This window comes from Lacerta agilis, chromosome 3 (genome assembly GCF_009819535.1).
Source record: "Lacerta agilis isolate rLacAgi1 chromosome 3, rLacAgi1.pri, whole genome shotgun sequence".
Taxonomy (NCBI): Eukaryota; Metazoa; Chordata; class Lepidosauria; order Squamata; family Lacertidae; genus Lacerta; species Lacerta agilis.
In genome coordinates, this window is record NC_046314.1 from 51,096,323 (window position 1) to 51,123,984 (window position 27,662).

At 40.8% G+C, this 27,662-nt stretch overlaps 2 protein-coding genes across 2 annotated transcripts; both read right to left on the bottom strand.

The window, feature by feature from the left end:
- Window positions 1–2,386: 2,386 nt before the first annotated feature.
- LOC117043695 (amine sulfotransferase-like) lies at window positions 2,387–8,228 on the bottom strand. The gene is made up of 6 exons (XM_033143653.1): window positions 8,072–8,228; window positions 7,033–7,241; window positions 6,556–6,682; window positions 3,743–3,837; window positions 2,971–3,151; window positions 2,387–2,815 (listed from the first exon to the last, which is right to left on the bottom strand). The coding sequence occupies exons 1-6, from the start codon at window positions 8,220–8,222 to the stop codon at window positions 2,691–2,693; spliced, it is 888 nt and encodes a 295-aa protein (XP_032999544.1). The 5' UTR covers window positions 8,223–8,228; the 3' UTR covers window positions 2,387–2,690.
- Window positions 8,229–14,223: 5,995 nt separating this feature from the next.
- LOC117043698 (amine sulfotransferase-like) lies at window positions 14,224–26,644 on the bottom strand. The gene is made up of 7 exons (XM_033143657.1): window positions 26,541–26,644; window positions 24,604–24,748; window positions 23,316–23,524; window positions 22,650–22,776; window positions 15,466–15,560; window positions 14,695–14,875; window positions 14,224–14,348 (listed from the first exon to the last, which is right to left on the bottom strand). Exons 2-7 carry the CDS (start codon window positions 24,743–24,745, stop codon window positions 14,224–14,226), a joined length of 879 nt encoding a protein of 292 aa, XP_032999548.1. The 5' UTR covers window positions 24,746–24,748; window positions 26,541–26,644.
- Window positions 26,645–27,662: the final 1,018 nt, after the last annotated feature.

Here is a 27,662-nt window from a genome sequence, read left to right on the forward strand (position 1 = left end):
CTTTCTACATGTGCTGCGTCAGGAAAATTTGGAGTATCGTATGTGTCTCTTTGTACACACATGACTTGCATTCCAATCTCAACAACTTTGAACTCCAAAATAAGCCCCATTGGTTTCAATAAAACGTACTAAATAAATTAGCATTGCTTGGTTTAGAAATCTATCCAAAAGGGGCTTCCTGTTTCCGGCGGTGAGAAATGGCTGACTCCCACACAATCGGACCTCAGCCATGCCGGTAATTCAGGGTTGATATGGGGGTAATTAGCCCTGGCAGACTCCCCAGGATGGGGGAGGACTGTCTCGTAGACCAGCAGATCATCCAAGATTGTCAGCTGGCATCAAGGTGTAAGCAGCAGGACGCTGGGTCCCAGAGCACGGCACGGTACAGCTGGCACTCTCCAAAGTCACTCTCACAAGCCGGAAATATCTGTTTGATAAAATGATTAGATTTGGACAATAAACAGACATAGTCTGGACCAAAGAAGACTGAGAAAAAATCTGCAGAACTGCACAGTCCCTGGTGTTTAAGCTCAGACTTCAAAGACATTCTCATCATGGTGTTTGGATTTACGGAGGTGATTGGTACGTTCTTTTTTTCCTTCTCTATGCCTACAATTGTTTTTCTATGCCAAGCCTCATTAATAAACCTATTTTTTTTGAAAGAAAAAAATAGAGTACAGATGGACTTATAATTAAGTATTCAACTGCACAGCTTTACTTAGACTTGATAAAGATGAAAGAAGAAACAAGATGGCGCTTGTTAATATGATGCAGCATGGAAAAATGAGAATTCCTTCCTTTTTCGAAGGAAGTGGGAAATACTTGCTAGCTGACTTTATAATGACTTGAGATAACAATTTGGGACAACATACAGTGCATCTGTTTGCAGAATTTCTTCATTATGAGTGAGAGTAAAGGCTAAATGGATGTCTAGCAACCCCCCTTCTAGGGCCCAGAGGAGGGATTTGTGTGGTCATTGGGAAAGCTGATCGATCGCCAAATGACATATCTGTGGAATACAGTTCATTTACATTGCAATATTGCAAACAGTATGCTCAACAATTTAACAATGGGAAATTATCGTGAACAGCAACAATTTAACAACTTGGGAGTTACTGCGTCATTAAACTTCAAACAACAGGCTTGGACAACAGCCCGGATTGGAAGATTGGAATGAAGTCAGGAAAAGCTGTGCTGGCAAATAGACAGTTGAAAAAATATATATACACAAATAAAGCTGTACCCGATGGATGAAAGGATACGTGATTTTTGACATGATTGAGAATCGCATAGCCAGGGATGGGGAACTTTAAAGCGTTAAGATCGAAATGTGGAAAATATGAGAACAACAAGAAGGCAGAAATAAAAAATATTGGAGATATACTTCAGAGGTCCAGACTATGGGAAGCCCAGAAAAATTAACAATTAATAATTTGGATTGTAATTTGGCTATTTTGAAATGTAATTTTATTGTTTTTAATTGGATTATGATTTGATGGATTTGTTAATTGGCTGTTTTTATTGGTAAATTAATAAAAATGATTTTAAAAAGGGGGAAAAAGAAATCTATCCAAGTAAGGTAGTGACTTTTTTCATTTGCATGCAGCTTATCCAAAATCAAAATTTACTCACGCCCAAGAATGAACTTTCAGATCCAATAGATTGGCAGCAATATTTTCCACCATTTCCAACACCTTCACTATTTTCCACCTTGCCTGTTCCAAAGGGAAGAGCCCCCTCTATGCCTGAGGGGTGCCCAGGACAGCTGAGTCAGGCTGTAACACCAACCTCTCCCTTCCTCATGTGCCTCTGCACCCCTTGGCAACAAGTGGCTTCTGTCCCTCCAGGGCTCACTGACTAGGGCAGCTGTTTTTCTCCCCCCACCCCGAAAACAAATGTGTTGAGGGGTGTTTGTGCATGAGGGGCCCGGTCTGGTGGGTTGCTGCTGACCTAGTCTTTGAAAGAAAGCCTAGTTCTGCGCCTGTTCAGATCGCCCTTTCAGGCTCTTTCAGGCATTTCATCAGCTTGTTCCAAGCCTCCTTGTGACCCATGAAGGAGATTGCTATGGGCATCAAATGTACACTGTCCATTTCCCCCACTTCTCCTCAACACATATTCCGTACACACCCTCAAAATTGACTCTGCGGGAGTCAGGAGAACCCAAAGAACAGTGCAGAGGGAATGAAGATTGGGGGGATTGTGCCAACCCGCAGGCTGAAATGTTTGTCTTGATGGAATAATTGGAAGAGTGTGAAGTTGAATTCCACCCGCAATATATAAATAGATAACATGAATGAGTTGGATGATTTTCATTGCCATCTGGGACACCAATAGTTAGTTTGGGTTTCATTAACAATAATTTTTATTAATTTTCAATTACATTAATACAATGGTAGCCTCAATATAACAGTGCCAAAGTAAAATACAATTACTAATCCCAATAGTTAGTTTGGGATTCCTTAACTTTTGCACATGGAGTCAGATGTTAGGACATGCTGGAATGTAGAAAGAGAAGAAGTGGACAGTACAAATGTAATTTTACTTTGGTGTTTTTTTAAAAAAATAGTGCACATATTTGAACATTAGAAAGCTATTAAGTCACATGAGAGGTTTTTGCTGAATCTTACAAATAGGCTTGGATTAAATGCATACAGTGCACTTTATTTCAACCTTCCAAGCTGAAGGTAGACTCATGATTCTTCATTGATGTTCCAGCAGAACTTGATGGGCAGCTTTTCCATTCTCTCCTTGAAAACACTGTCAAACCTTTCACTTTGTGCTACTGTCATCATGTTCTTCCAGTCTCCAACAGTGCCTGGCCCAGGAAGCAAACAGAAAGAAAGTGCATTGTGGTGGTCAAATAAATATCCATAAGACCAGATATATTCCACCCCTAGATGCAATTGTCAGGTGAATCTGTCAGTGATTTTACAAGCAGCACCAAGTGAGTTTGATCTACCACTAACTTACCTTTGCGAAGAAAACATCCCTTGCTGTGGTCCATTATATCCGGTGGCAAGAACTCATAGTTTGCCCTGGGATCTGCTTTCATTTTATTAAATGTAGCCTGATCCACAACAGCATCCACCTCCTTTTCTGTCAGTCTCTTTCCCAGGAAGTTGCATAATTTCAATACAGAGCTTCTTAGATCCTGAAATGGAACGTGGTTTTAATGTCAGGGCCACCCAAAATAGAGAAACCTGACAGCCTCGTGACTAAAACTCATGGAATAGGCAGTATAACAAGGAGGAGAAACAAGCAGCCTGCATTTCTATTTGCCAGTTTTTAATAATTGCCATTGCATTATATTATACTTTCATTGTTGCTTTTATTCCATGAGTCATGCAGAACACATTATATTATGGGGCAGCTCTTTCAACGGAGTCCACAAGTAAATAAATAAACAAATGTCCCTGTTGCAGACACAAGCAAGGTTCTGTGACATCTTTCCTCAGCATCGGAGGGCTTCTGAAATGACACATATTGCTTGGGATCATGACACTTTATTTATACCCCGTAATCCCTCAGGGGAAATGGTTACAGTGCAATATTTGCAGTCTGGGGTCTGAAAAGCTGCTCCTGAGTCCATGGCCTGCTAGTCTTTTTAAAAAATCTTTAGAAAGGAGATGAAACTAGAAAGGGAAAACGCAGCTGAGGGCACTTGAATAATCATATTGCTTCCTTCCTCCATTTTGTAAAGGTGAGTTTTGATGGTTGTTAATATCAGACTGGATAGCATTACCTTCTTATTTTCTTCATAGGTAAGAAACAGAATATTGAAGTCATCCCTGTGAGAGTACCAGCCTTCCACATGGTCCAGCCATAAACTTGCAAGTACTGATGGGAGAGAAGTTGATTTGGCATAAAATGTAGATCAGATGATTTTTTGAAAAACATTCAGAGAGGAGCAGTACAAACATATAAACTCCATTAAAACAATTTAAAGGAATCATTATAAGAACCAGCAGTGGTACAAACCATTAAACACAAGCTGAACTAATACCACCCAACCTCACCAAACACTTTCCGAGAGAAAGAATTTGCAGAAGAGTTGTACATTTTAAGGCTGCCTGCAGTGCTTCCTAGCAATGTGATGAGACAGTGATGGGTGGGCTGAGATCAGTCTAGCCCAGGGGTCTGCAACCTTTAAGACAAAAAGAGCCACTTGGACCTGTTTCCGAAGGAGAAAACAACATCTGGGAGCCGCAAAACCATTGCGAGATTTAAAACAAATATAACACTGCAGAGGAAAAACCCTTATTATTATTATTATTATTATTATTATTATTATTATTATTAGGAGCCAATGCAAAGAATAGAAAAGGAAGTATTATATTTATTATTATTAGGACGACGTTAAATCTTATTTTGTGCACATTTAAAGCAGCAGGGAGCCTGCAAGTACTATCTGGCTTCAGGGCAAAGCCTTGTTTAAGCTGCCTGGAAAGGCTGACAAGCCAAGCTGAGCACGGGGGGGGGGGGGAGTTGCAAGGCAAAGAAAAAGGACAACAAGAAGCACGCAAGCTGCAAATGGAAAGCGTCCTCTCCCGTGCTCGGTATTTGCGAGGTAGCAAACGGCTCTCACAGAAAGAGCTCCCCGAAATTCTCCCCACCCCCCTTGAAGCAAACCCGGGGGAGGTGGCGATGGGAGGGCTGCTGGTTTTCGCGAAGACCGCCGAGGCTGCTTTTCTGCGGAGCTAGACGTTCAGCGCCGCCTCTCCGTCCCCACTTCGCTTTGCAGCACGCAGAGCCTGTCCCTGGCGCGCGGCAGGTCAGTCCGCGGGGCTCCCCAAAGCATGCCTCCAGCTTCTTGCCGCGCCTGCCCGCCCACCCGGGTCAAGGCGGCGCAGGCATGGTGGTGCAGGAAGGCTCCGAGTCCCGGCTGGGCTTCCGGGCGCTTCCTGGGTCTCGCTGCTAAAGAGGCGTTCGGACGGTGAGGCGGAGCGGCAAAGCCAGGCGGAGGCGGCAGCAGTGCCATCTGGCGACCGACGCCCGGCACTGGGAAGGTCCCCTGCCTGCCTGCCTCTCCGGGAGCGGGGAAGGCGCGACGACGAGGGAGGCGGCCTGAGCCAAGCCCTGCAAGGACATTCCAGCTGCCTGCCGGGCCCGACACTTTAAGGAGGGAGGACGCATGAGCAGCAGCAGCGCCTGCCTCAGCCTCCCGAGGGCAGGCCGCCGGCCAGCTGCAGAAGTGGGCGGGCGCGGGCGGGCGGGCCAGGAGGACGGCGCGGCTGGCGCAGCTGAGGCGGGCCAGGAGCGCAGCGCAGCGCCCCCACCATTCCGCGCCATTTCCGCGCCCTAGGCAGCCGCCCCGGAGCCGCGGCAGAGCTGTCAAAGAGCCGCATGCGGCTCCAGAGCCGCGGGCTGCCGACCCCCGGTCTAGCCTTCCTCCAGCTCCCTACCTTCCCACTCTGGCAATTTCCTTATATGGTGTGGCAGTTAATACTTGCAACATTTAGGAGACACAGTCTGGGTTTCTGAGTTATAACTTGACACAAATCTGTACACTTTATTAAGGATTAGGTGCTCCACCTTGTAATGATTTGTAGCTGCTGCATTCTGATGCAAAGAGAATATAAATCCACCTGATTTCCTTTGGGAGTTGGCCAGATCTATTCCCTACCTTCAGCCTCAATCATCAGTGGCATAAAATGGTGTAGTTGGAGTCTCAGCACTAAACGCTTTGCAACAGAGCCTTATATACACAGAGTAACACCCATGCTTCAGCCAGTTAAGAACAAAACACCGGCACCTGTTTCTTCTATTTCTTAAACAAACAGTACTGACATCAGACCGGCTTAGGTATAATTTCAAACATAACAGGAGCTTGGGTTTTACTTTATGTTTCTGTCTCTCTTCCTTCAGGTGTGGAGTGCCTGTACATAGGATGATTAATGTTAAGTTTTAGTCTTGTTATAAGTTTATAAGTTTTTGTAAGTGCTGCAACTGGATTTTTAATGGATTGTGCCAATCCTGAATGTATTGGATTTAATGACCATTATACTCATTTGCCTTCAGCACAAATAAAAGCTCTGCTGCATGAAATATTGCCTCTGGTCTATACTTTGCTTAATTCCACTACACAGGGGTCAGCAAACTTGTTCAGCAGGGGCCCGGTCCACTGTCCCTCAGACCTTGGGGGGGGCGGAATATACCTTGGGGGGGGGAGAACAAATTCCTATGCCCCACAAATAACCCAGAGATGTATTTTAAATAAAATGACACATTCTACTCATGTAAAAACACACTGAATCCTGGACCATCCACAGGTCAGATTCAGAAGGCGATTGGGCCGTATCAGGCACCCGGGCCTTAGTTTGCCTATCCATGCACTACAAGTTTAAATTTTTTCCTCCCCAGGAGAAGCTGGGTTACAGGCACAGTCAGGACGGATGTGGAAAATCAGCTAGGAGTTCCTCAGAGTAAGCTTCAGCATCAGACGTGGCATTGTGAAAAATTCCTTACCACACAGAGAATTTCTTTGATCTGTTGTCAAAGGAGGATAAAGATGAAGGGACAAAAGTGATTCATTTTAGAGTAGCAAATCTTCCTTACCCTTTCCAGCCAAAAACCTCTCCATGAAAATTCCAAAATCTTCTACTTCTTCTAATTTGACTGCAGTTTTGGAAAAATGGTAATAGGAAACCAAGACATCCTTTGGGTTTCTGACCACATAAACAACCTGCAGGAATAACAATAAATTCTTTTCTATTGCTGATCTTACTGTTTCTACTGTCTTTCTTGTTTGGCTTCTGTAGTTATTTCTGTGGCTGTGAAATGTGGGATATGTATGCATAAAATAATAAATGGATGGATCTGAGATGGAACATAAAATCTTTGCTTCTTTAGGAGTCATCGGAATTATTCCAAGCTCAGGGTGCACAGGGAATTATTCATTAAATGGACAAAGGAATTTCAGCTAGATAAACTGCCCTCAGAAACGGAGAAATGTTAACAGAAACTGAGATGTTAATTTAAATAAGGCAAGACAAACATTTAATGTGATAAAATAATAAATGTGCTGTTTCCTACTTTTGCTCTTCTGTTCCTTAATCCCTTGGGTACTAAATAGTAGGGCAGATGGGAAGCAAAGAGGCGAGGTGATGGACGACTGACATAATCCATATTTCGGATATTGTACTCCAGGAATGGAACTCTGTCTAGTAAATCCACTTTTTCAGTTCCATTTCGGTGACCTTCATGATAAATCAAGCTCAAAATATTTTGAGTCCATATTGTTCCTATAAATGAGAATAAGCTTAGTTAATTCATTCATTGTCATGAATGCACACAGGACTTTACAGAGCAAAATGGTTGAAAGCAACATGTCTCTGCATTGAGGATTTGGGAAGACAGAACAATATTTGCTAATAAGTTCCTATATTGCTCAGAAAGCTAAGAAAAACTCCATTCCAGATTCTTCCCAGAACATTATGCAAATGATAGTCAAAGTTCAGGGAATAATAAAAAAGGTTGTCTGCTTCTCCATAGTATTTTGATTCAGCACTTTCAAACTATGATTTTTTTATCAATGTATTCTAGGAACAAGAATGTTGACAAATGGCCAGTGAGACAAACATAATAGGCAAAAGGCAGTTGCAGAAGCCTTTCTTCACGTCACGCAAGTCCTAAATGCCTATACAATGCAGAACATCCCCCCGGCCTCTCTCTCCTCTCCCACTCCCTGTTATTGGGTCTTCCCCACCCTGTCAACCCTCCAAAGCAGATTCGGGGAACGCTGAGGACACAAAGGGAGAGAAGAATGAAGGATGTTCTGGTGCGAAAGTGGAAGTTATTGCATGTGGGGCACAACTGCATTGGATACAGACCCCTGTTACTATTGGCAAAGTTGTGGCAGATAAATGCTGAAATAAAGAGACACAGTATGAAAGTTTTTTAAGAACAGAATTTTACAAACACCATTTTACAACAACATACAAAATCCTGAAAGACAGTGAATACAATAAACCCATAGCAACCAAATTTGAATGTATTTGATGTATATTTATGTTGTTTTCAAAACACAGGTTGAATAGCAATGATGGTTCTTCCTATGAAAATACACTCTTACCTGACTTTGGATAAGTGACTAAAAATACATCACTGTCTCTTATTTCAAAATCCTCCAGGGAATCTAAGTACTCCACTGAAGTCAAATCAGGCTCGAAATAAAATCCTTTGTGTGTGAAAAGGTATTTCTTATCTGGTTCCATTGCCTGCATAAGAATAAAGAGAAGAGAACAGTTCCCTCTATTATGTGACAGCAGGAAATGACAAAGAAATGGTGATTTCTACTCCTCTTGCTTCTTCATCTGACCCTTCCTCATTCCTGAGAGAGCCTCTCTCCAGAGACAACCCACCTTGCCACTGTGCTTGCTTCGCCCTGCACAATAAGGCTTTTTCTAGCCAGCTCTTTCACCCTGACTTGGTTGTTTCTCAAGTGCATGTATACAGCACGCAAAATAGCAGCCGTTGGCCTCACTATATGCTGCCTGGCACCATAGTTTGGTAAGTGCTGCCAGCTTGAGTGACATTCATTCTTGTACTCGGGGGGGGGGTATGAAGGAAGCAAAAAACTGCCCCCTGGAAATGGATCCAGGGGAAATGAAAGACTGGTGTCTGTTGGGAAGTCTTGGCAATTTCTCCTGGGTGCTTGATCAACTTCATGGGGGTCGTATTAATAAATTACTACTACTACTTCTACTACTACTACTACTACAACTACTACTACAGAAATTGGGATGATATGTGTTTCTTGCCTGCCTGGGCCAAACCACTTTTCCTTTCAGTGTTCAGTTCCCTTCAACTCTGACTGTTCCTGGGGTCATTGTAGAGATCTTTTTCTCTTCTACTCCCCCTATGACGGAAAGTGCATGCATATCCATTTGCAAAATGAGTGGACGCTGGATGAATGGGAAACATGGCTCTGTGTATGTTTGAGGAAGAATGGATGTGGATGAGGTGAAAGAGAGACAGGGTGCTAAAGAGAAAGGTAATGCTCAATGCCCACTTGGCTTCCATTGCCAGCTCTGACAGAAACTGCTGCTGAAATGTGGTGCCCAAGCACGTTCCATAGAGGGAATACTGCCCTCAGCTTCATCTATGATAATACAGAGAGTTGACTACACATACAATGGGCCCTGTTGGGGCAGGCGCTCCAGTACTGAGACACCACATAGCCCTTTCTTTTTTTGTCTCCCCCCTGCGCCAAATTCTCTTCTCCACTGTAGCATCTGACAAGGAAGGCACTTGCAGTGCATGATATGAGAAGGTGGGCAATTGTTATGGGAGAAAGTTCAAGGCTCCATTGGGTGCTGAGGAAACCATAGTTGTCTCCAGTGTGTTGCTTGTCTTTTATTTCTGTTGCGATATTTCAAGCCATAATATATAATATAACGCACCAAATCGAGATATACCACCTTGTGATCTTTTTGATGAATTGGTGCTTTATAAACATTTAAATAAATTAATAAAAATAACCATAAAATCCATTGCTTATAATGGATAAAGAAATAATATGCCATGAAGCCTGAAAATCACTTTAATTCTCTATATAAGTCTTGTGCCTCATTGCTAAGAAATGCAACAATTGTTTAGTGGAAAACATTGTGTATATAAAATAGTAACAAGAAAAATACTCTGTTTGATTTTCCAATATATAAATTAAGGGTTGTATCCCATGCCGAATGAGGAGGGTTCCACTTGCACAATTGGAGTTCACATTCAGTCCCCTCAAAATAACTATTAATCTCTGGTAGCACAAATGTTGCACTCTGTGACACGATAAAAGAATATGAACTGTGACTAGAGTTTTCAAGCATCTGATGAAATATCTTGTTGCCCCTTCAGACAAATGCAAGAAAGAGTAGATTACTTGTTTGTCATTTAGTAGTCCTGCTTTTCCCTGGAAAGTTTTATTTACAACAAAACTTACCTACCTTTTGTTTTTAGAGTCAAAAAGTGTGGGAGAGATAGGGAGAGAATGATCTCTTCTACAGCTTGGAGTATTTCAGCTTTTCAAGGCTCAAGTTCAGAGCACTCCAGGAAACTGCTTTATAGAATTTTTTAGCTAATAAGAGTTTGTTTAAACCGAATACTCCTCCTTGGTAAATCATTCCTGGCATGTTATGCAAGAAGAGAAAGGTAACACAGGTGCATAGAGGCTGATAATGTAAAGAACAACAGAGGGAGAACTTGTTTCTTTGCACAAGCGACACCAATATCAACAGTGGTCTTCCTCCGTTTAAGAAATAAATGCAGTATTAGGTCTGCTCAGGTCCACTAGTAGAAAATGGGCTCCAATGGTAAGAAAGACCTGAGATTCACCTGTGAATGTCTATTTGTACACACATGCCTGCACTTACTTCCAACCCAATAACACCAACCTTAACTCCAAAATAGTCCCTATTTGTTTGAATAAAATTTACTAAATAATTAGCCGTGGTTGTTTGAGAAATCTATCCAAGAAAAGTAGCAACCTTTTTCATTTGCACACAGCTTATCTGATATCAAATATGACTCATGCCCAAGAATAAACTTTCAGATCCAACAGATTGGCAGCAATCTTTCCCACCCTTCCAAGATTTTGAAGGATTTTCAGAGTGCATATCAAGATGGATAGCTCCCAGTCATTATAGTCAGAATTCCATGAAAGTTATTTCCCAGTAAACAATACAGCATGCAGGAATGGCTCATTTTGTTTTTGTTTATAGTCTAAAGCTAATGTTTTCAGGAATGCCTTTGCATAGAACATGCACTTGATGGCTTCCTGTGTTCTCCTTGCTAAACTGTCAAAATTTATCCTGAAAACCATTTTCAACGCCTTGGGCTTGGGCAGCTCCACAACTTTGCCTACCTCCCCATACCTCAGCTCTTCCCCCACAAAATCACAGTTTTTTTAAAATATATATATATACAGCACCCCTGAGATTGTGAAAGCGCAGTTTATTTTAGGGTTGCAGGTTTTTTTTTATTTCAAATGATGGCAAATCTCAGTTGTGTGGCAATGTCCTGACCCCCCATGAGGATATAAATGACACATGACACAATATATAAGGTTAATCGGCAGGAAAAGGTCACAACTTTACAGGTTACTGATGATGAGTGGCATTGGTTTAGGCTTTGGATCTGATTGACTATATCTGACTCCAGCCCGTCCGCTGGGAGTCCAGGAAGGGTTAACCACCAGTACCGGGAATCCTGCTGATGCACATCAAGCAGAGATGGATCCTGGCACACCTACAATTTGCTGAGAATAGGACTGGGTGACTCAACCTGTACTAAATTATATTGTGATGCTTTATATATATCAGAGTCTGGTCACAGTTTGAGATCCAAAGAATGGGTGCTCCTAAACTCTTGGAAGAGCACAAAGAACCGTGTATTTAGGTCTTCTTATAAAATATAATTAATTTTATCTCTTCCTTTTCATGTGATCGTGTTTGCTGAGTGAACTACAGGGGGCAGAATGGGTGTCAAAGAATGCAAGGAATACACTCTAGGTGCACTTGTCTCTTATCAAACTTTGCTGCCTTGAACTGGCAGGCAGTATGAAGGTGCAGCTTTTTTTCTATAGGTTGGCAGGGGCTTGAATGTTGATTAATCATTACCATTCAGTAGGAATCAAATGCTTTCTCCATCTAAAATGTTTGTGAGGCAATTTTATATTGGAGTTCAAATAAGTTCTCCTATCGAACTACTTTTTCAAATCCACTCAGGTCAGAGTTTTTGCCCTCTTGCAAAGCTTATCATCCTTGGTGTCAGATGAGTTCCTCTAGAATCAGACTTTGTCACTCTTCTTACACAACCATTCTTCAGGGGAGTAAGGTGGGGGAGTGACAAGCAGCCCTGTCCTCTGAAGTAAAGCCAAATGTGTTCAATAAGACTTTCCCTCATAATAAACTTGTTTAGGAATGAAGCTTTCAAAAACATTATTCAGTACCATAAAAATAAATATATGTTTATGCAATCAAAGATCTCCACCAAGCATTTGCAACACATTTATTGCTAATTGCACAAACATTCTTCAGGGGCCAAAGGTGAGTAAATGACAAGCAGCATAAAATAAAATTTCTATTGTAATTCTTATGTTACTTTTTCTACAGTTCTGAAATCATACTATATCACACAGTTAGGCATACCCAGCAATTTGGTGTAATTCACCAAAGTGACTTATCTTCACCTGGGAAATGATCAAGTATCCATATTGATTTTGTAGGACCATTAACAAGAAATTCTTGCCTGTAATACTCAAATAAACACAAATATCTGTTCCAACAATCACAGCTCTTGACCAATTCTGTGCAACACGTGGACTGAAAGATATTATAACACATGCACACCCTGTTCTAGAGAAGGACCTAAGAAAGGAACTCTATTCAGAATACTGCCTGCTTGGTTCCAACGCAGCTTTACATGAATTGCAGCAAATCTCTCAAGATCTGGACAAGTGGTACAAACATGCAAGACAAAGAAAAATTTCTATAAATATTCTCAAGCTGATAGCAGACTCAGTTCACCATCAATGTTCCAGCAGAACCTGAAGAAGAGCCTTTCCACCTGCTCCTGAAAAACACTGTCAAAGCTTTCATTTTTTGCAATGGCCATCATGTTTTCCCAGTCCCCAACAGTGCCTGGCACTGCGGTGGTCAAATAGGTAGTTGTAACACCAGGTTGTCACAAAATGCCATCCCTAGTTTCTGCAGCAGAATCCAGCACCTTTATTGGGAGGTTCCAAGATCAACTCACACGTTCTTTCAGTGTAATGTCTCCCAAACTTAGGATTGTGACATGCCCTTTTTGAGAGAAAGAGCTCCTGGAACCCCCGGAACACACTGCTCGAAGATTGCGGTGGCATGCAACAAGAAGTCATAAGAAGTCTTTCTTGACAATAGATTGTGCTGGGTAACATGCAGAGCCCTTATTCACAGCTTTGCTGTCAGCTCCAACCCAGTCAACCAGAGATGGGCAGTGGGGTCAGCCTGGGACTAGTGATGTGCCCCTCTGAGCTCCTGAGACCTTGCCCAGGGCCTGATGTGTTTGTTTGCTGCTGTCAGGCCTAGGTTGGACCCTGGGCTAAATTTTCCTGGACCTTCAGGACATGGCAAAGTGCAGCCTTCTCCCTTCTCCTGTCCCATGCTTGGGTACTGATCAAAGAATACCTGGACCATAAGCTCTCTAAGGAGACAAGTAAGCAAACAGGCACCCCTTCAAGTGGGTTGGGTCTGCAAGGATTTTTTGCACTGGTGCTGGCATCCGTGTGTCCTTGGAGGAGATGGTGGCAGTGTTGGCAATGGCTTAGCATTCAATTGACTCTAGTCCCCTCCCCTGAAGGAGAAGTCTTCTTGCTGACTGGTAGAGTCACCTAGATTGTTCCACAGTAGGCGGTGTCTGGCTTGAGGTGTCCAATGTTACAGGGCAGAACATTTCTCTACCAACCTGCTTGGTGCCTCTCTATTCTCTAGACTACTGGCCTTCTCCCTGGATTCAGATGCTTCCTGGGATCCTCATTTCACCTCCTCCATCTCCCAAAATTTGTTTTAACCCTTTCCCTCTGCTCCATCAACCCGGTGGAAAACCTCCCTTTACAATCCGACCCTTGATGGAGATTGATATGGGCATCAAGCATACACTGTCCAGTTTTCCCACCTTTCCTCCCTGCATATTCCCCCCACATCCTCAAAATTGACTGTGCGAGGGTCAGGAGAACCCCAAGGACAGTGCAGAGGGGAAGGAAGGTGAGAGGTGATAGTGCCATCTGGCAGACTGAAATCTTTGCCCTGGTGGAACAACTGGAAGATTATGAAGTTGAATCCCACCCACAATAAATAAATAAATAAATAAATAAATAAATAAGGTGAATAAGTCAGACATTTATATTGCCATCTGGAATACCATTAGTTAGTGAGTTTTTTAAAAAAACAATATTTTTTATTAATTTTCAATTACAATAATCCAATAGTACCCTCATTATAACAGTGCCAAGTTATAATACAATTACTAATCCCAATAGTTCGTTTGGGATTCCTTGACTTTTGCACATGGAGTCAGAGATCAGGAAATGCTGGAATGCAGAAAGAGAAGTAGACAATACAAATGTAATTTTATTGTGGTTTTTTGTTTTTGTTTTTTAGAAAAATTGCACATATTTGAATTTTGCTAAATCTTACAAATAGGCCTGGATTAGATACATACCATGCACACTATTTTTTTACTTTCAGGCTCTCATAATACATCACTCATGTCCCAGCAGAACTTGATTGGCAGCTTTTCCATCCTCTCCTTAAAAACACTGTCAAACCTTTCACTTTGTGCGACTGTCATTATGTTTTTCCAGTCTCCAACAGTTCCTGGAACAGGAAGCAGAGAGAAAGAAAGCGCATTATGGTGAAATTGAAAAACGGTTCAAGGGAACAGGTGCTGTTTTAAATCCATCACCAGCCTTTCTACCTGACTCCCAGGACTCTCCCAAGGCCATGCGTTCCCCAAGCCACAGCTTCACTGGCCTTCCTTGCATTCCTCCATAGCTTACCTGGAACAGGTTATTGAAACAACAGAACCTGAGAGTTTCATGAAAGAATGGGGAAATGAAACCATCTTCTCTTGGTGACTATTGCATTTCAAAATAGGTGCCAAGTGAATCTGCTGGGGATTCGGCAAGCAACACCAAGTCAGTTTGATCTACCAATAACTTACCTTTGCGAAGAAAGTCCCCTTTGTTGTGGTCGATAATATCTGTTGGCATGAACTTATAGTTTGCTCTGGGATCGGCTTTCATTTTATTAAATGTAGCCTGATCCACAACAGCATCCACCTCCTTTTCCGTCAGTCTCCTTCCCAGAAAGTTGCATAATTTCAATACAGAGCTTCTTAGATCCTGAAATGGAACGTGGTTTTAATGTCAGGCCATCCAGAATAGAGAAACCCGACAGCCTCGTGACTAAAACTCATGGAACAGGCAGGATAACAAGCAGGGAAAAGAGGCAGCCTGCATCTTTATTTGCCTAGTTTGTAATAATTGCCATTGCATCATATTATACTTTCATTGTTGCTTTTATTCCATGAGCCACACACAATGCATTGGGGCAGCTCTTTTAATTGAGTCCACAAGTAAATAAGCAAACGTCCCTGTGGCAGACACAAACGAGGTTCTGTGATATCTTTCCTCAGCATCAGAGGGCATGTGAAATGACATATCTTGCTTGGGATCATGGCACTTTATTTATAGCCCTGTAATCCCTCAGAGGAAATTGTTATAGTGTACTATTTGCAGTCTAGGGCTTGAAAAGCTGCTTCTGAGTCCATAGCCTGCTAGGCTTTGAAAAATCTGTTAAAAAGAAGGCCAGACTAGCAGGGAAAGAAGCAGCTGAGGGCACTTGAATGATCATATTGCTTCCTTCTTCTATTTTGAAAAGGTAAGTTTTGATGGTTGTTAATATCAGACTGGGTAGCATTTTGATAACTTACCTGCTTCATTTCTTCATAGGTAAGAAACAGAATATTGAAGTCATCCCTGTGAGAGTACCAGCCTTCCATATGGTCCAGCCATAAACTTGCAAGTACTGATGGGAGAGAAGTTGATTTGGCATAAAATGTAGATCTGATGATATTTTGAAAAACATTCAGAGAGGAGCAGTACAAACATATAAACTCCATTAAAACAATTAGGAGGAATCAGTTTAAGAACCAGCAGTGGTACAAACCATTAAACACAAGCTGAACTAGGACTTCCGGTTTGGTGCCGGTCAATGGCGGACGGGAGTCCGATGGCTCCGTCCTCCGTAAGGCTTTAGGGATTACCGTGCCTGCGCCGCGGGTCCCTTAAAGCCACGGGAAGAGCGTCCCGTGGACCGTTTGCCTTGTGGGTCCCAGACGTGCCGTCTCCGCTCCTGATCGACCCTTGTAAGGGGGAAAATCAGGCGAGCGGAGCCCCGGTACGGGACTGAAGAGGCGGCTGCCTTCGGAGGACAAAGCAGCGATCCCGCCAGACTCGAGCACCCGGCACTTCCTACCTAGAAACTTACAAGGAAACTCTGTAAGTAAACTTTCGAACTGATTTGGGATTTTGAAGAGTATTAGTCTGCAGAGAAAATTTAAAAGGAAGCCTGCTCCCTTTGAACTGTTTGCCGGAGCTTGGTAGCGCTAAAAGATCAAAGCCGCGACTAACGGAAAAGTTTTGCGAACTCTGCCAAACTTTTAAAAAGTGGATTAAAAGTTGTTTAAAGGTTGTTTAAAGACTTAAAAACAGGAGATATGGCAAAAGAAGACACCGCTCGCCCTCTGGATTAGGATTCCGGGTCAGTAGCGGGCTGCAATAAATTGTTGCCATTTTTTCTTCTTTCTTGCTACTGTGTCAGGGACTGTTTACCAGTGGAGATATTTTAGTTACTTTGTGGCCAGTTACAGCTTAATATAGAGACTTGGCTGGTAACACTGCAAGTGGAATATAACTACTGACTTGGGCTATTTAAAAACTAACTTCTTTTTGACTGTAAAATAGTTTGGGACTTTAAAATTGTGAGTTCTTTGCCTATAAGTTTGACTATTGGACTTGTGTGGGACTCCTGGCTCAGCAGTCTCTTTGTTCTCAGGAGTGAACTGCTGGCCACCTGGTGTTTATTTTTAAGACTGTTGGCTTTCTGCTGTGAATGTCTGAGATGGTTACCACAGCAACTGGAGTGACCTTGAGACTACAATTGAAGAGCCCACAGGAAATGCATGAGAGCACTAGATTTAAAACATCTAGCTCTTCACAAAGAAAAGGCTCTTTTTCCCTATCTTTACAATAACAGATGGAGAAATTAACTGCTAGTGTTGCAGAAATAGCAGAAGGACTTAAAAGCGTGACTGAGGGGTTGAAGCAAACGCAGGCCTCAGTTAATACAATTAGTGCATCAGTTAATGCTACAGTCAACTCTGCAATAGAAAAACTCCAAGTTGATATAAAAGCTGACATAAAAAACTCCACTGATACATTGGAGAGATCAATTGGCCAGATTGAGGAAAATGTAAGGAAAAACAGAGATGAAATAAATAAAATAGCCCAGGAGGTGACAACCTTGAAAAAGGACTCTGAGGAATTTAAAGTGGTCAGAGAAAAAATAAAAAAGGTGGAGGAGAAACTGGACAACATAGATTTGGAGAATATAGAGAGAATCGGAACACGACAGAGAACTGTAGAAGAATCTCTTGCCTTTCTTCAACTCCACCAGAGAGAGGGGAACATCCGTTTGAGAGGTCTTCCAGAATTGGAAGGTGAGGACTTGAAAGCCTATATTGTGGAACAATTTTCATCATATTGGCATTTGGAGGAAGTAAACGTCTCAGCACGCATAGTGAAGGCCTTCAGATTTGGGCCAAGAGGATCCAGAGGGAAGAAGAATACCAAAACAGTCAGTGACTGTTTGGTTGTGTTGCACGATAGAAACGACAGGGACTTCTTTCTGGACCTGCATTACAAAAACAACCTGGTGGTACAGCAGAATAAAGTCATTTTTTATAAGGATATCCCCAGATTTTTCCTGGACAAAAGAATTTCCTACAACGATTTGGTTGCTGAGCTAAGAAGAAGAAACATCTCCTTCAGTTGGGAATTTCCAGAAGGCCTTGCATTTGTGTTTGAGGGGAAAAAGATAAGAATTAGATCCCCGGCTGAAAAGCAAAATTTTTTGGATAAACATCTGGAAGAGTTTAAAGGTACACCACTTGACCCAGCACTTCTGTACAGACTTTCAGGCTCATTCCCACCGCCGGGGGTACCAGGTCCAAGTGATAAAGACCCAGAAGAAAGTAAGAAACCAGAAGCAACTGGAGGAGAAGATTAAAACAAAGGAAAATGGCGCTCAAACTAATGACATGGAATGTTCGGGGATTGAACCAGAGACCAAAGAGACGCAGAGTATTTTATAGTTTGGAAAAGAAAAATTTGGACATTATATGTTTGCAGGAGACCCACATAGTTCGGCGACATAGAAGATTATTACAAAATAAAAAACTAGGCCAAGAGTTCATATCATCGGATAAGGTCAAAAAGAGAGGAGTAGTAATATATGCAAAGGAGAAATATAGCCCAAGACAGCTATTTAAAGATGAAGAAGGGAGATACATCGCAATTGAAATTAAAATACAAGGCGAAAAATTCCTGATTCTGGGACTTTATGCACCAAATGTTGGAAAGTCAATTTTTTATAAGAAAATACATGATCTGCTGTTGGACTATTTGGACTATAAACTAGTTTGCCTTGGAGACTTTAATGGGGCAGTTTCCACATTAATGGATAGATCTCAAAGAACTAAATTAACGAACGATGGGAAACTACCAAAGACTTTCTTCGAAATGGTGGATAACTTGAATCTGGAGGATGCTTGGAGGCTAAAAAATCCCACTGATACAGAGGCAACTTACTTCAGCGAATCTCAGCAGTCATGGTCGAGGATAGATTATATTTGGATATCGAATGAATTGGCACCTAAAATACAAAAAGCGGAAATCGGTCCAAAGACATATTCGGACCACAATCCTGTACAGCTAACTCTCAAAATGGTTTCCAAGGGTTCTTTTAGGTGGAGAATGGATGACGCTTTGATGAGAGATACCAAGCTGGTAGAAAGAGCCGTGAAAAAGATGAAGGAATATTTTCAAATCAATTGGAATTCGGAAGTGGAAAAGAGGACTGCTTGGGATGCAAGTAAAGCAGTAATGAGAGGATTCCTCATAAGTGAAAAAGCAAAAAAGAAAAAAATGCAAAATGCGGAAATGGAAAGGTTGCTGAAATTAATAAAAGTGAAAGAAAAAGAATTAAGAGGACATCCCAAATCACTGAAGATTCAAAAAGAAATTAAATACTTGCAATCCCAGTATGCAAAAATCGTGAATCAAGACATTGAATGGAAAATCAAAATGATGAAACAAAGAGCATTTGAATCTGCGAATAAATGTGGAAAACTACTAGCTTGGCAGCTGAAGAAAAGACAGAAGGCAAATGTCATCAGTAATTTGGTAGTAAATGGAAAAATAGTGGAGAATCCAGAAGAAATCAGGTGGTGTTTTCAAAAATTCTATAAGCAACTGTACAAGGAGGAGAAGATAAAAGAAGAAGAGATAGACCGATTTCTGGAAAAAAATGGTTTGCAAAAAGTCCCAGAAGAAAAATTAGTAACCCTCAACCACCCAATTTCGACCCAAGAGATAGAAGATGCAATTAAGAATATGCAACTAGGAAAGGCCCCAGGACCAGACGGTTTAACAGCAAAATTCTATAAGACTTTGAAAGATTGGCTATCGCAGCCTTTGAAAGAAATTTGCAATAAAATACTGGAAGGAGGTAGGGCACCAGAGACTTGGAAAGAAGCCTTTATCACACTGATTCCGAAACTAGATACAGACAAAACTTTAATGAAAAATTATAGACCAATTTCCCTTTTGAATGTGGACTATAAAATCTTTGCAAATGTTTTGGCTACAAGACTGAAAAGAGTGCTGAAAGACTATATACATAAAGATCAAGCAGGTTTTCTTCCAGAAAGACAAATAAATAATAATACAAGAATTATTGTGGACATTTTAGAAAAACTGGAAAGAAACATAAATACAGATGCAGCACTATTGTTTATTGATGCGGAGAAAGCCTTTGACAAGGTATCTTGGACATTTATGAAAAAGAACCTGGAAAAGATGGGAGTTGGAGAAAGATTTTTAAATGGCATTAAGGCCATCTACACAGAACAAAGAGCAAAAATAATAGTAAACAGTGTGATATCGGAGGAAATTGAAGTTGAGAAAGGAACAAGACAAGGGTGCCCTATCTCCCCTTTATTATTTATTACGGTTCTGGAGGTCCTTCTAAATATGTTATGAAAAGAGAAACAGATAAAAGGAATCAGGGTGGGAGAGAAAGAATATAAATTACGCGCCTTCGCAGACGATTTGATGTTATCCCTACAAGAACCGGAAAGCAGTGTTCCCAAAGCCTTGGAATTAATCAAACAATTTGGACGTGTAGCTGGCTTCAAATTAAATAAACAGAAAACCAAAGTTTTAAGTAAAAATATGAGTGCAGAACAGATACAAAGACTACAAGATGGCACAGGCCTCAATTTTGTTAAATCTGTAAAATATCTGGGTATCAATCTCACAGCAAAAAATGTGAACCTGTACAAAGACAACTACGAAAAATTGTGGATAGAGATAAAGAAAGATCTAGAGATATGGACAAGATTGAAACTGTCGTTAATGGGAAGAATAGCAGCGATTAAAATGAATGTCCTACCAAGGATGCTGTTTTTATTCCAAGCCATACCAATTTTGGATAAAATGGATTGTTTCAAGATATGGCAAAGGGACTTATCGAAGTTTATATGGCAGGGCAAAAAGCCTAGAATTAAGTTTAAGATCTTGACAGATTCTAAAGAGAGAGGAGGCTTTGCCCTGCCGGATTTAAGACTTTATTTTGAAGCAGCAGCCTTTTGCTGGTTGAGAGATTGGTTTAAATTAGAGAATGTAGATGTGTTGGACTTGGAAGGACACGATAATATGTTTGGTTGGCATGCATACCTTTGGTATGACAAAGTTAAAATCCACAGAACTTTTAAGAGTCACATAGTCAGGAAATCTTTGTATCAGGTCTGGATTAGGTATAAAGATTTATTGGAGAGAAAGACTCCTAGATGGATTTCGCCAGTGGAGGCCAAGGCCTATAAGAGACCGAATATGTCTGCAAGTTGGTTACGATATATGGACATATTGCAGCAGGAAGGGGACTCATTTAAGCTGAAAAGCTATGATCAAGTCAAAAGTCAAGTCCCCGACTGGCTACAATATCACCAGGTTTATGAAACATTTAAACTGGATAAGAAAATTGGTTTTCAAACGGAAAAATCTAAACTGGAAACAGAACTGATCGAATCGAACTCTAAAAACCTTTCCAAGATGTATAACTTGTTGCTAGAGTGGCATACGAAAGATGAATTGGTTAAATCAACAATGATAGATTGGGCGAAAGATGTGGGCCATAATATTATGATGGATGACTGGGAGAGATTGTGGCAGAAAGGTATCAACTTTACTGCATGTAATAGTTTAAGAGAAAATGTAATGAAAATGATATATAGATGGTATCTGACACCAGTTAAGATAGCTAAGATGAACTCTAAAATGTCGGATGTGTGTTGGAAATGCAAATCGTCGAAAGGTACCTTTTATCATATGTGGTGGTCATGTTCAGGGGTAAAGGCCTTCTGGGACAAGATTTATAACGAGCTTAAAAAGGTAATGAAAATTACCTTTTGCAAGAAACCAGAGGCATTTCTTTTGAGCATGACCAATGAAGAGATACCCAGTCAGGATAGAGTATTCTTTATGTATGCCACGACAGCGGCTAGAATTTTATTGGCAAGAACCTGGAAGGGTGAAGAGATACCGACAATTGAAGAATGGCAGATGAAGTTGATGGAGTATATGGAGCTCACAGACCTGACCGCCAGAATCCGAGACCAGAGGGAGGAGAAGGTGTCGCAAGATTGGAAGAAATTTAAGGACTATTTACTTAAGTATGTTAAATTGAATGTTTGAATATTTGTGCAGAAATATCTAGAAGAACCGGCTTTAGAAGCTTAAGGTTTGTTATAATGGTGTAGAAGAAAGTTTTGATGTGATAGATTTATATGTACAAGAAGGTTACAGGTTATAGAGTATAAGTTAAGACATATGTTGGTTTAAGCAAATTTAAAGAGCATTAAGAAATTGAGTATAAGTTAATGGGAAAAGAAATGAAGCTACCTTAAGAGTAGATATGTTTTTGAAGACAGTGGAGGGACCAGGGGAAGTCCCCCTAAGAAGTTAAAAAATAAGTTGAAAAACAAAGATAGGTATTTGGTAAGGTTTGTATATGTTTTTCTTTTTTGTATGTTATTGCGGTGTGTTATATTGTTGATTGTGTATTATGTTTTAATGTGTTTATGTATGTTTAATGTTGTTTTTGTTTTGTTTAATTGCAAAATAATAAAAAATCTTTTAAAAAAAATAAAATAAAATAAACACAAGCTGAACTAATACCACCCAATCTCACCAAGCACTTTCTGAGAGAAAGAATTTGCAGAAGAGTTCTACATTTTAAGGCTGCCTGCAGTGCTTCCAAACAATGTGATGAGAGAGTGATGGGTGGGCTGCGATCAGTTTAGCCTTGCTCCAACTCCCTTCCTTCCCACTCTGGCATTTTCCTTATATGGTGTGGCAGTTAATACTTGCAACATTTAGGAGTCCCTGTCCGGGTTTCTGACTTAACTTGACACAAATCTGTACACTTTATTAAGGATTAGGTGCTCCACCTTGTAATGATTTGTAGCTGCTACATCCTTATGCAGACAGAATATAAATCTCCCTGATTTACCTTGGGGGTTGGCCAGATCTGTACCCTACCTTCTGCATCAATGGGCACCAGTCATCAGTGGCATAATATGGTGTAGTTTGAGTCTCAGTTGGAGACTCTTTGTGATGGATGGATGTGGAATTTCCTAAGAGTAGCCTATAGCACGAAAGATGGCATTGTGAAAATATTCCTTGCTGCACAGAGAATTTATTTAATCTGTTGTCAAAGGAGGATAAAGATGAAGGGACAAAGGTGATTCATTTTAGAATAGCAAATCTTCCTTACCCTTTCCAGCCAAAAACCTCTCCATGAAGATTCCAAAGTCTTCTACTTCTTCAAAATGGTTTGCAACTTTGGAAAAATGGTAAAAGGAAACCAAGACATCCTTTGGATTTCTGGCCACATAAACAACCTGCAGGAATAACAACCAATCCCATTCTATTGCTGATTTTATTTTTTCCACTGTATCTTTTGTTTTGCTTCTGTAGTTATTTTTCTAGTTGTGAAATGTGCCCGGAACCAAGTTGTTAAAGTGGGATATGTATGCATAAAATAATAAATGGGTGGATCTCAGATATCTCTTCTTGTGGATTCTTGGTGCTTCCAAGTTGCTTTATATCCTTGGCATCCTCACACTCTTTTGCAACATGCATGTCACACACACAGTGCAATCCTATGGTGTCGAATGAGCTTATTCTTATTAAGTGTGTCGGATGGCACCCTCCAAGACTTTTACTATGGTGCAGCATAAAATCTTTGCTGTTCAGGAGTCATGGGAATTATTGTAAACTCAGGATGCACAGAGCATTATTCATTCAAATGGACAAAGGAATTGCAGCTGGATGAACTGCCCTCAAAAGCTGAGAAATGTTAAAGGAAACTGAGATGTTAATTTAAATAAGACAAGACAAACATTTAATTTGATCAAAAAATAAATGTGCCATTTCCTACTTTTGCACTTCTGTTCCTTAATCCCTTGGGTACTAAATAGTAGGGTAGATGGGAAGCAAAGAGACGAGGTGATGGACGACTGACATAATCCATATTGCGGATATTGTACTCCAGCCATGGAACCCTGTCTAGTAAGTCGACTTTTTCGGTTCCATCTCGATGACCTTCATGATAAATCAAACTCAAAATATTTTGAGTCCATATTGTGCCTATAAATGAGAATAAGCATATTTCATTCATTCATTCATTCATTCATTCATTCATTCATTGTCATGAATGTACGTGGTACTTTACAGAGTGAAATAACAGAACAACATGTCTCTGCCTCGAGGATCTTACTGTCTGAATTGCAACACCGTTAAAGACAAGAAATGAGGGAAAGGAAGGGAGTCACGGGAAACACAGCAAGCAGAGGCAGATTTAGGGATCTGGCTGCATGGGTTGCCACCACTATAATGTAAAATAGCAGGTGGGAGGTGGAGGGCACTAAATTTGGGTATCACACAAACCACCACTGCAATAGGGGAAGCAATGGGTGAATGGGGAAGATTGACCAAGGCTTCCTTTCCATTGTGGATGAGAAATGAGAAGTTCACCTAAGGGCTTCATAGAATTTGAGGATTTTGGAAGACAGAACAAAATTTGCAAATAAGTTCCTTTAATTTTCAGAAAACTACCAAAAGCTCTATTCCATTCTTCACAGCACATTATACAAATGATAGTCAAAGTCCAGGTAATATAAAAATTGTCTGTTCTCCAAAATACTCCAAAGAAAAGTGAAGTAAGTTCTGGTGTGGAAGTGGAAGTTATTGCATGTGGGGCACAATTGCATTGGATACGGCCCCCCAGTTACTGACAAAAATGTGGGAGATAAATGCTGAAATAAAGAGTCATGGGATGAAAGTTTTTTAAGAATAGAATTTTACAAACACCATTTTACAACCACATACAAATTCCTGAAAGTCAGTGAATAAAATAAACTCCTGCAACCAAATTTGAATGTTTTTGATGTGTATTTATGTTTTTTTCAAAACCTCAAACAGGTTGACACTGGTGGAAAACATATTATTCCATCTTTTTTAAAACAAACAAACAAACAAACAAACAAACAAACAAACAAACATGGCCCAGTTCACCTTTATGTAACCAGGTGATTTCCATACTACCCATATTGACCTCAATTTTGCATGAACTTGCATTAGGATAATATATATACTATTTACATAATGTGGGTATACATCATGATTGAATAGCAATCTTAGTTCTTCCTGTGAAAAAGCACTCTTACCTGACTTTGGATAAGTGACTAAAAATACATCACTGTCTCTTATTTCAAAATCCTCTAGGGTATCTAAGTACTCCACTGAAGTCATGTCTGCCTGGAAATAAAATCCTTTGTATGGGAAAACATATTTCTCATCTGGTTGCATTGCCTGCATAAAAATAAAGAGGAGAGAACAGTTCCCTCTATTATGCAACAACGGGAAATCACAAAGAAATAGAGGTGTCAATTTCTGAAATCCTACTCCTTTTGCAGATTTCATAGCAGAATCCTATGCTTCTCTTCCATCACAGGTAAGCAACATAAAGGTCTATCATTTAAAGAACAGAGACTTGGCTCATCATTGAGACAACAAAGCATTCATTTCCTCCTACCTTATGTCTGTCTTGTTCCCCAGTGGTGCTGCTTTCAACTCAAAGCTGGCTTTGCCCTGCACACTTAGGCTTTTCTAGCCAGCTATTTCACCCTGACACTGTTGTTTCCCAAGTGCATGTGTGCAGCATAAAAAACAGCAGCCGTTGGCCTCACTATGTGCTGCCTGGCACCATAGTTTGGTCAGTGCTGCCAGCTTGAGTGACATTCATTCTTGTACTCAGGGGGAGTGGGAAGGAAGCAAAAAACTGCCCCCTGGAAATGCATCCAGGGGAAATGAAAGACTGATGTATGTTGGGAACTGTTGCCAATTCCCCCTGGGTGCTTGATCCGCTTCCAGAAATTCGGATGACATATTTTCTTGCCTGCCAGGGGCCAAACCAGTTTTCCTTTTAGTGTTAGCTTCTGACTGTTTCTGGGGTCATTGGAGAGATTTATTTCTCTTCTACTCCCTCTACGACAGACAGTGCATGCGTGTGCGTTTGCAAAATGAGTGGATGCTGGATGAATGGGACACATGGCTCTGTGTATGTTTGAGGAAGAATGGATGTAGATGCGGCGAAAGAGAGACAGGGTGGTAAAGAGAAAGGTATTGCTCCATGCCCATTTGACTTCCATTGCCAGCTCTGACAGAAACTGCTGCTGAAATGTGGTGCCCAAGCACGTTCCATGGAGGGAATGCTGCCCCCAACTTCATCTATGATAAAACAGAGAGTTGACTACACATACAATGGGCCCTGTTGGGGCAGGCGCTCCAGTACTGAGACACCACAGTCAAAATAGCCCTTTCTTTTTTTGTCTCCCCCCTGGGCCAAATTCTCTTCTCCACTGTAGCATCTGACAAGGAAGGCAATTGCAAGGGTGGGCTCAGTGCATGATATGAGGAGGTGGGCAATTGTTATGGGAGAAAGTTCAAGGCTCCATTGGGTGCTGAGGAAGCCATAGTTGTCTCCAGTGTTTTGCTTCTCTTTTATACCTGTTGGGATATTTCAGGCCATAATATATAATATAACGCACCAAACTGAAATATACCACTTTGTGATTTTTAGATGAATTGGTGTTTTATAAACATTTAAACAAAAAAACAACAACAGCAACAAAAAACAATGACCATAAAATCTATTTCTTATAACTGATAAAGGAAAAAAATGCCATGAAGACGGAAAATCACTTTAATTCTGAATATAAGTCTTTTGTTTCATCGCTAAGAAATGCAACAATCATTTAGTAGAAAACATTGTATGCACAAAATAGTAACAAAAAAAATGCTCCATTTGATTTTCCAATATAAAAATTAAGGGTTATATCCCATGCCTAATGAAGAGTGTTCCACTTGCACAATAGCAGTTCATATTCAGTCCCCACAAAATAATTATTAATCTCTGGTAGCGCAAATGTTTCACTCTGTGTGACACCAAAAAAGAATATGAACTGTGATAAGAGTTTTGATGCATCTGATGAAATAACTTGTTGCCCCTCAGAAATTTTGCATGAAAGAGGAGATCTGTTGTTTGTCATTCAGTAGTCCTGCTTTTCCCTGGAAAATTTAATTTATAACAAAACCTACCTACCTTTCGTTTTTAGAGTCAAAAAGTGTGGGAGAGAGAGGGAGAGAGCGATCTCTTCTACAGCTTGGAGTATTTCAGCTTTTCAAGGTTCAAAGTTCAGAGCTCTCCAGGAAACTGCTTTATAGAATTCTATCAGCTGATAGGAGTTTGATTAAGCCAATGGCTCCTCCTTAGTAAATCATTCCTGGCATGTAATGCAAGAAAAGAAAGGTAACACAGGTGCATAGAGGCTGATAACGTAAAGAACAACAGAGGGAGAACTTGTTTCTTTGCGCAAGCAACAGCCAATATAATAATAATAGGAATAGGAATAATTTATTATTGGCCAAGTACATTTTCCAACATACTTGGAATTTGTTTCGGCTACATTGCAATGTAAACATACAGACACTGTTCCTCTCACAATACAAAGAAGCAAAGAAACCCCACCCATATTTTACCTCCCCTTAAGCTATACAACTATGAATTTAACAATTTAATGGCACAAGGGAAAAAACTATTCTTGTGCCTGGCGATTTTGTATATGAAGTCCTGTAGCGACGTCCAGATGGAAGTAAATCAAGCAGATGATGACCGGGATGTAAAGGATCTGCTACAATTCTCTCTGCTCTCTTCCTAACTCGGGTAGCATAAATTGTCTCTATTGAAGGCAAGCTAACACCAATTACCCTTTCTGCAATTCTTACAGCTCGTTGGAGCCTTTTCTTGTCTCTCTTGGAGGCTGTACCTCCAACAACAACAGTGGTCTTCGTCCATTTAAGAAATAAATGCAGTATTACGTCGACTCCGGTCCAGTCGTAGAAAATGGGCTCTAATGGTAAGAGAGACCTGAGATTCACCTGTGGATGACTATTTGTACACACATGTATGCACTGACTTCCAACCCAATAACACCAACTTTAACTCCAAAATAGTCCCTATTTGTTTGAATAAAACTTACTAAATAATTAGCAATGGTTGTCTGAGAAATCTGTCCAAGAAAAGTAGCAACCTTTTTCATTTGCACACAGCTTATATGAGATCAAATATGACTCATGTCCAAGAATAAACTTTCAGATCCAACAGATTGGCAGCATTCTTTTCCACCCTTCAAAGATTTTGAAGGATTTTCAGAGTCCACATCAA

Coding starts and splice junctions, on each gene's coding strand:
- LOC117043695 (XM_033143653.1), bottom strand. CDS start 8,222: ATGCAGGCAATGGAACCAGATAAGAAATACCTTTTCACACACAAAGGA. Junction 3,838..6,555: donor GAGGTTTTTGGCTGGAAAGG/GTAAGGAAGATT, acceptor CTCTCCCATCAG/TACTTGCAAGTTTATGGCTG. Junction 3,152..3,742: donor CCTATGAAGAAAATAAGAAG/GTAATGCTATCC, acceptor GTTCCATTTCAG/GATCTAAGAAGCTCTGTATT.
- LOC117043698 (XM_033143657.1), bottom strand. CDS start 24,745: ATGCAACCAGATGAGAAATATGTTTTCCCATACAAAGGATTTTATTTC. Junction 14,876..15,465: donor CCTATGAAGAAATGAAGCAG/GTAAGTTATCAA, acceptor GTTCCATTTCAG/GATCTAAGAAGCTCTGTATT. Junction 14,349..14,694: donor AGGGGACTTTCTTCGCAAAG/GTAAGTTATTGG, acceptor TTCCTGTTCCAG/GAACTGTTGGAGACTGGAAA.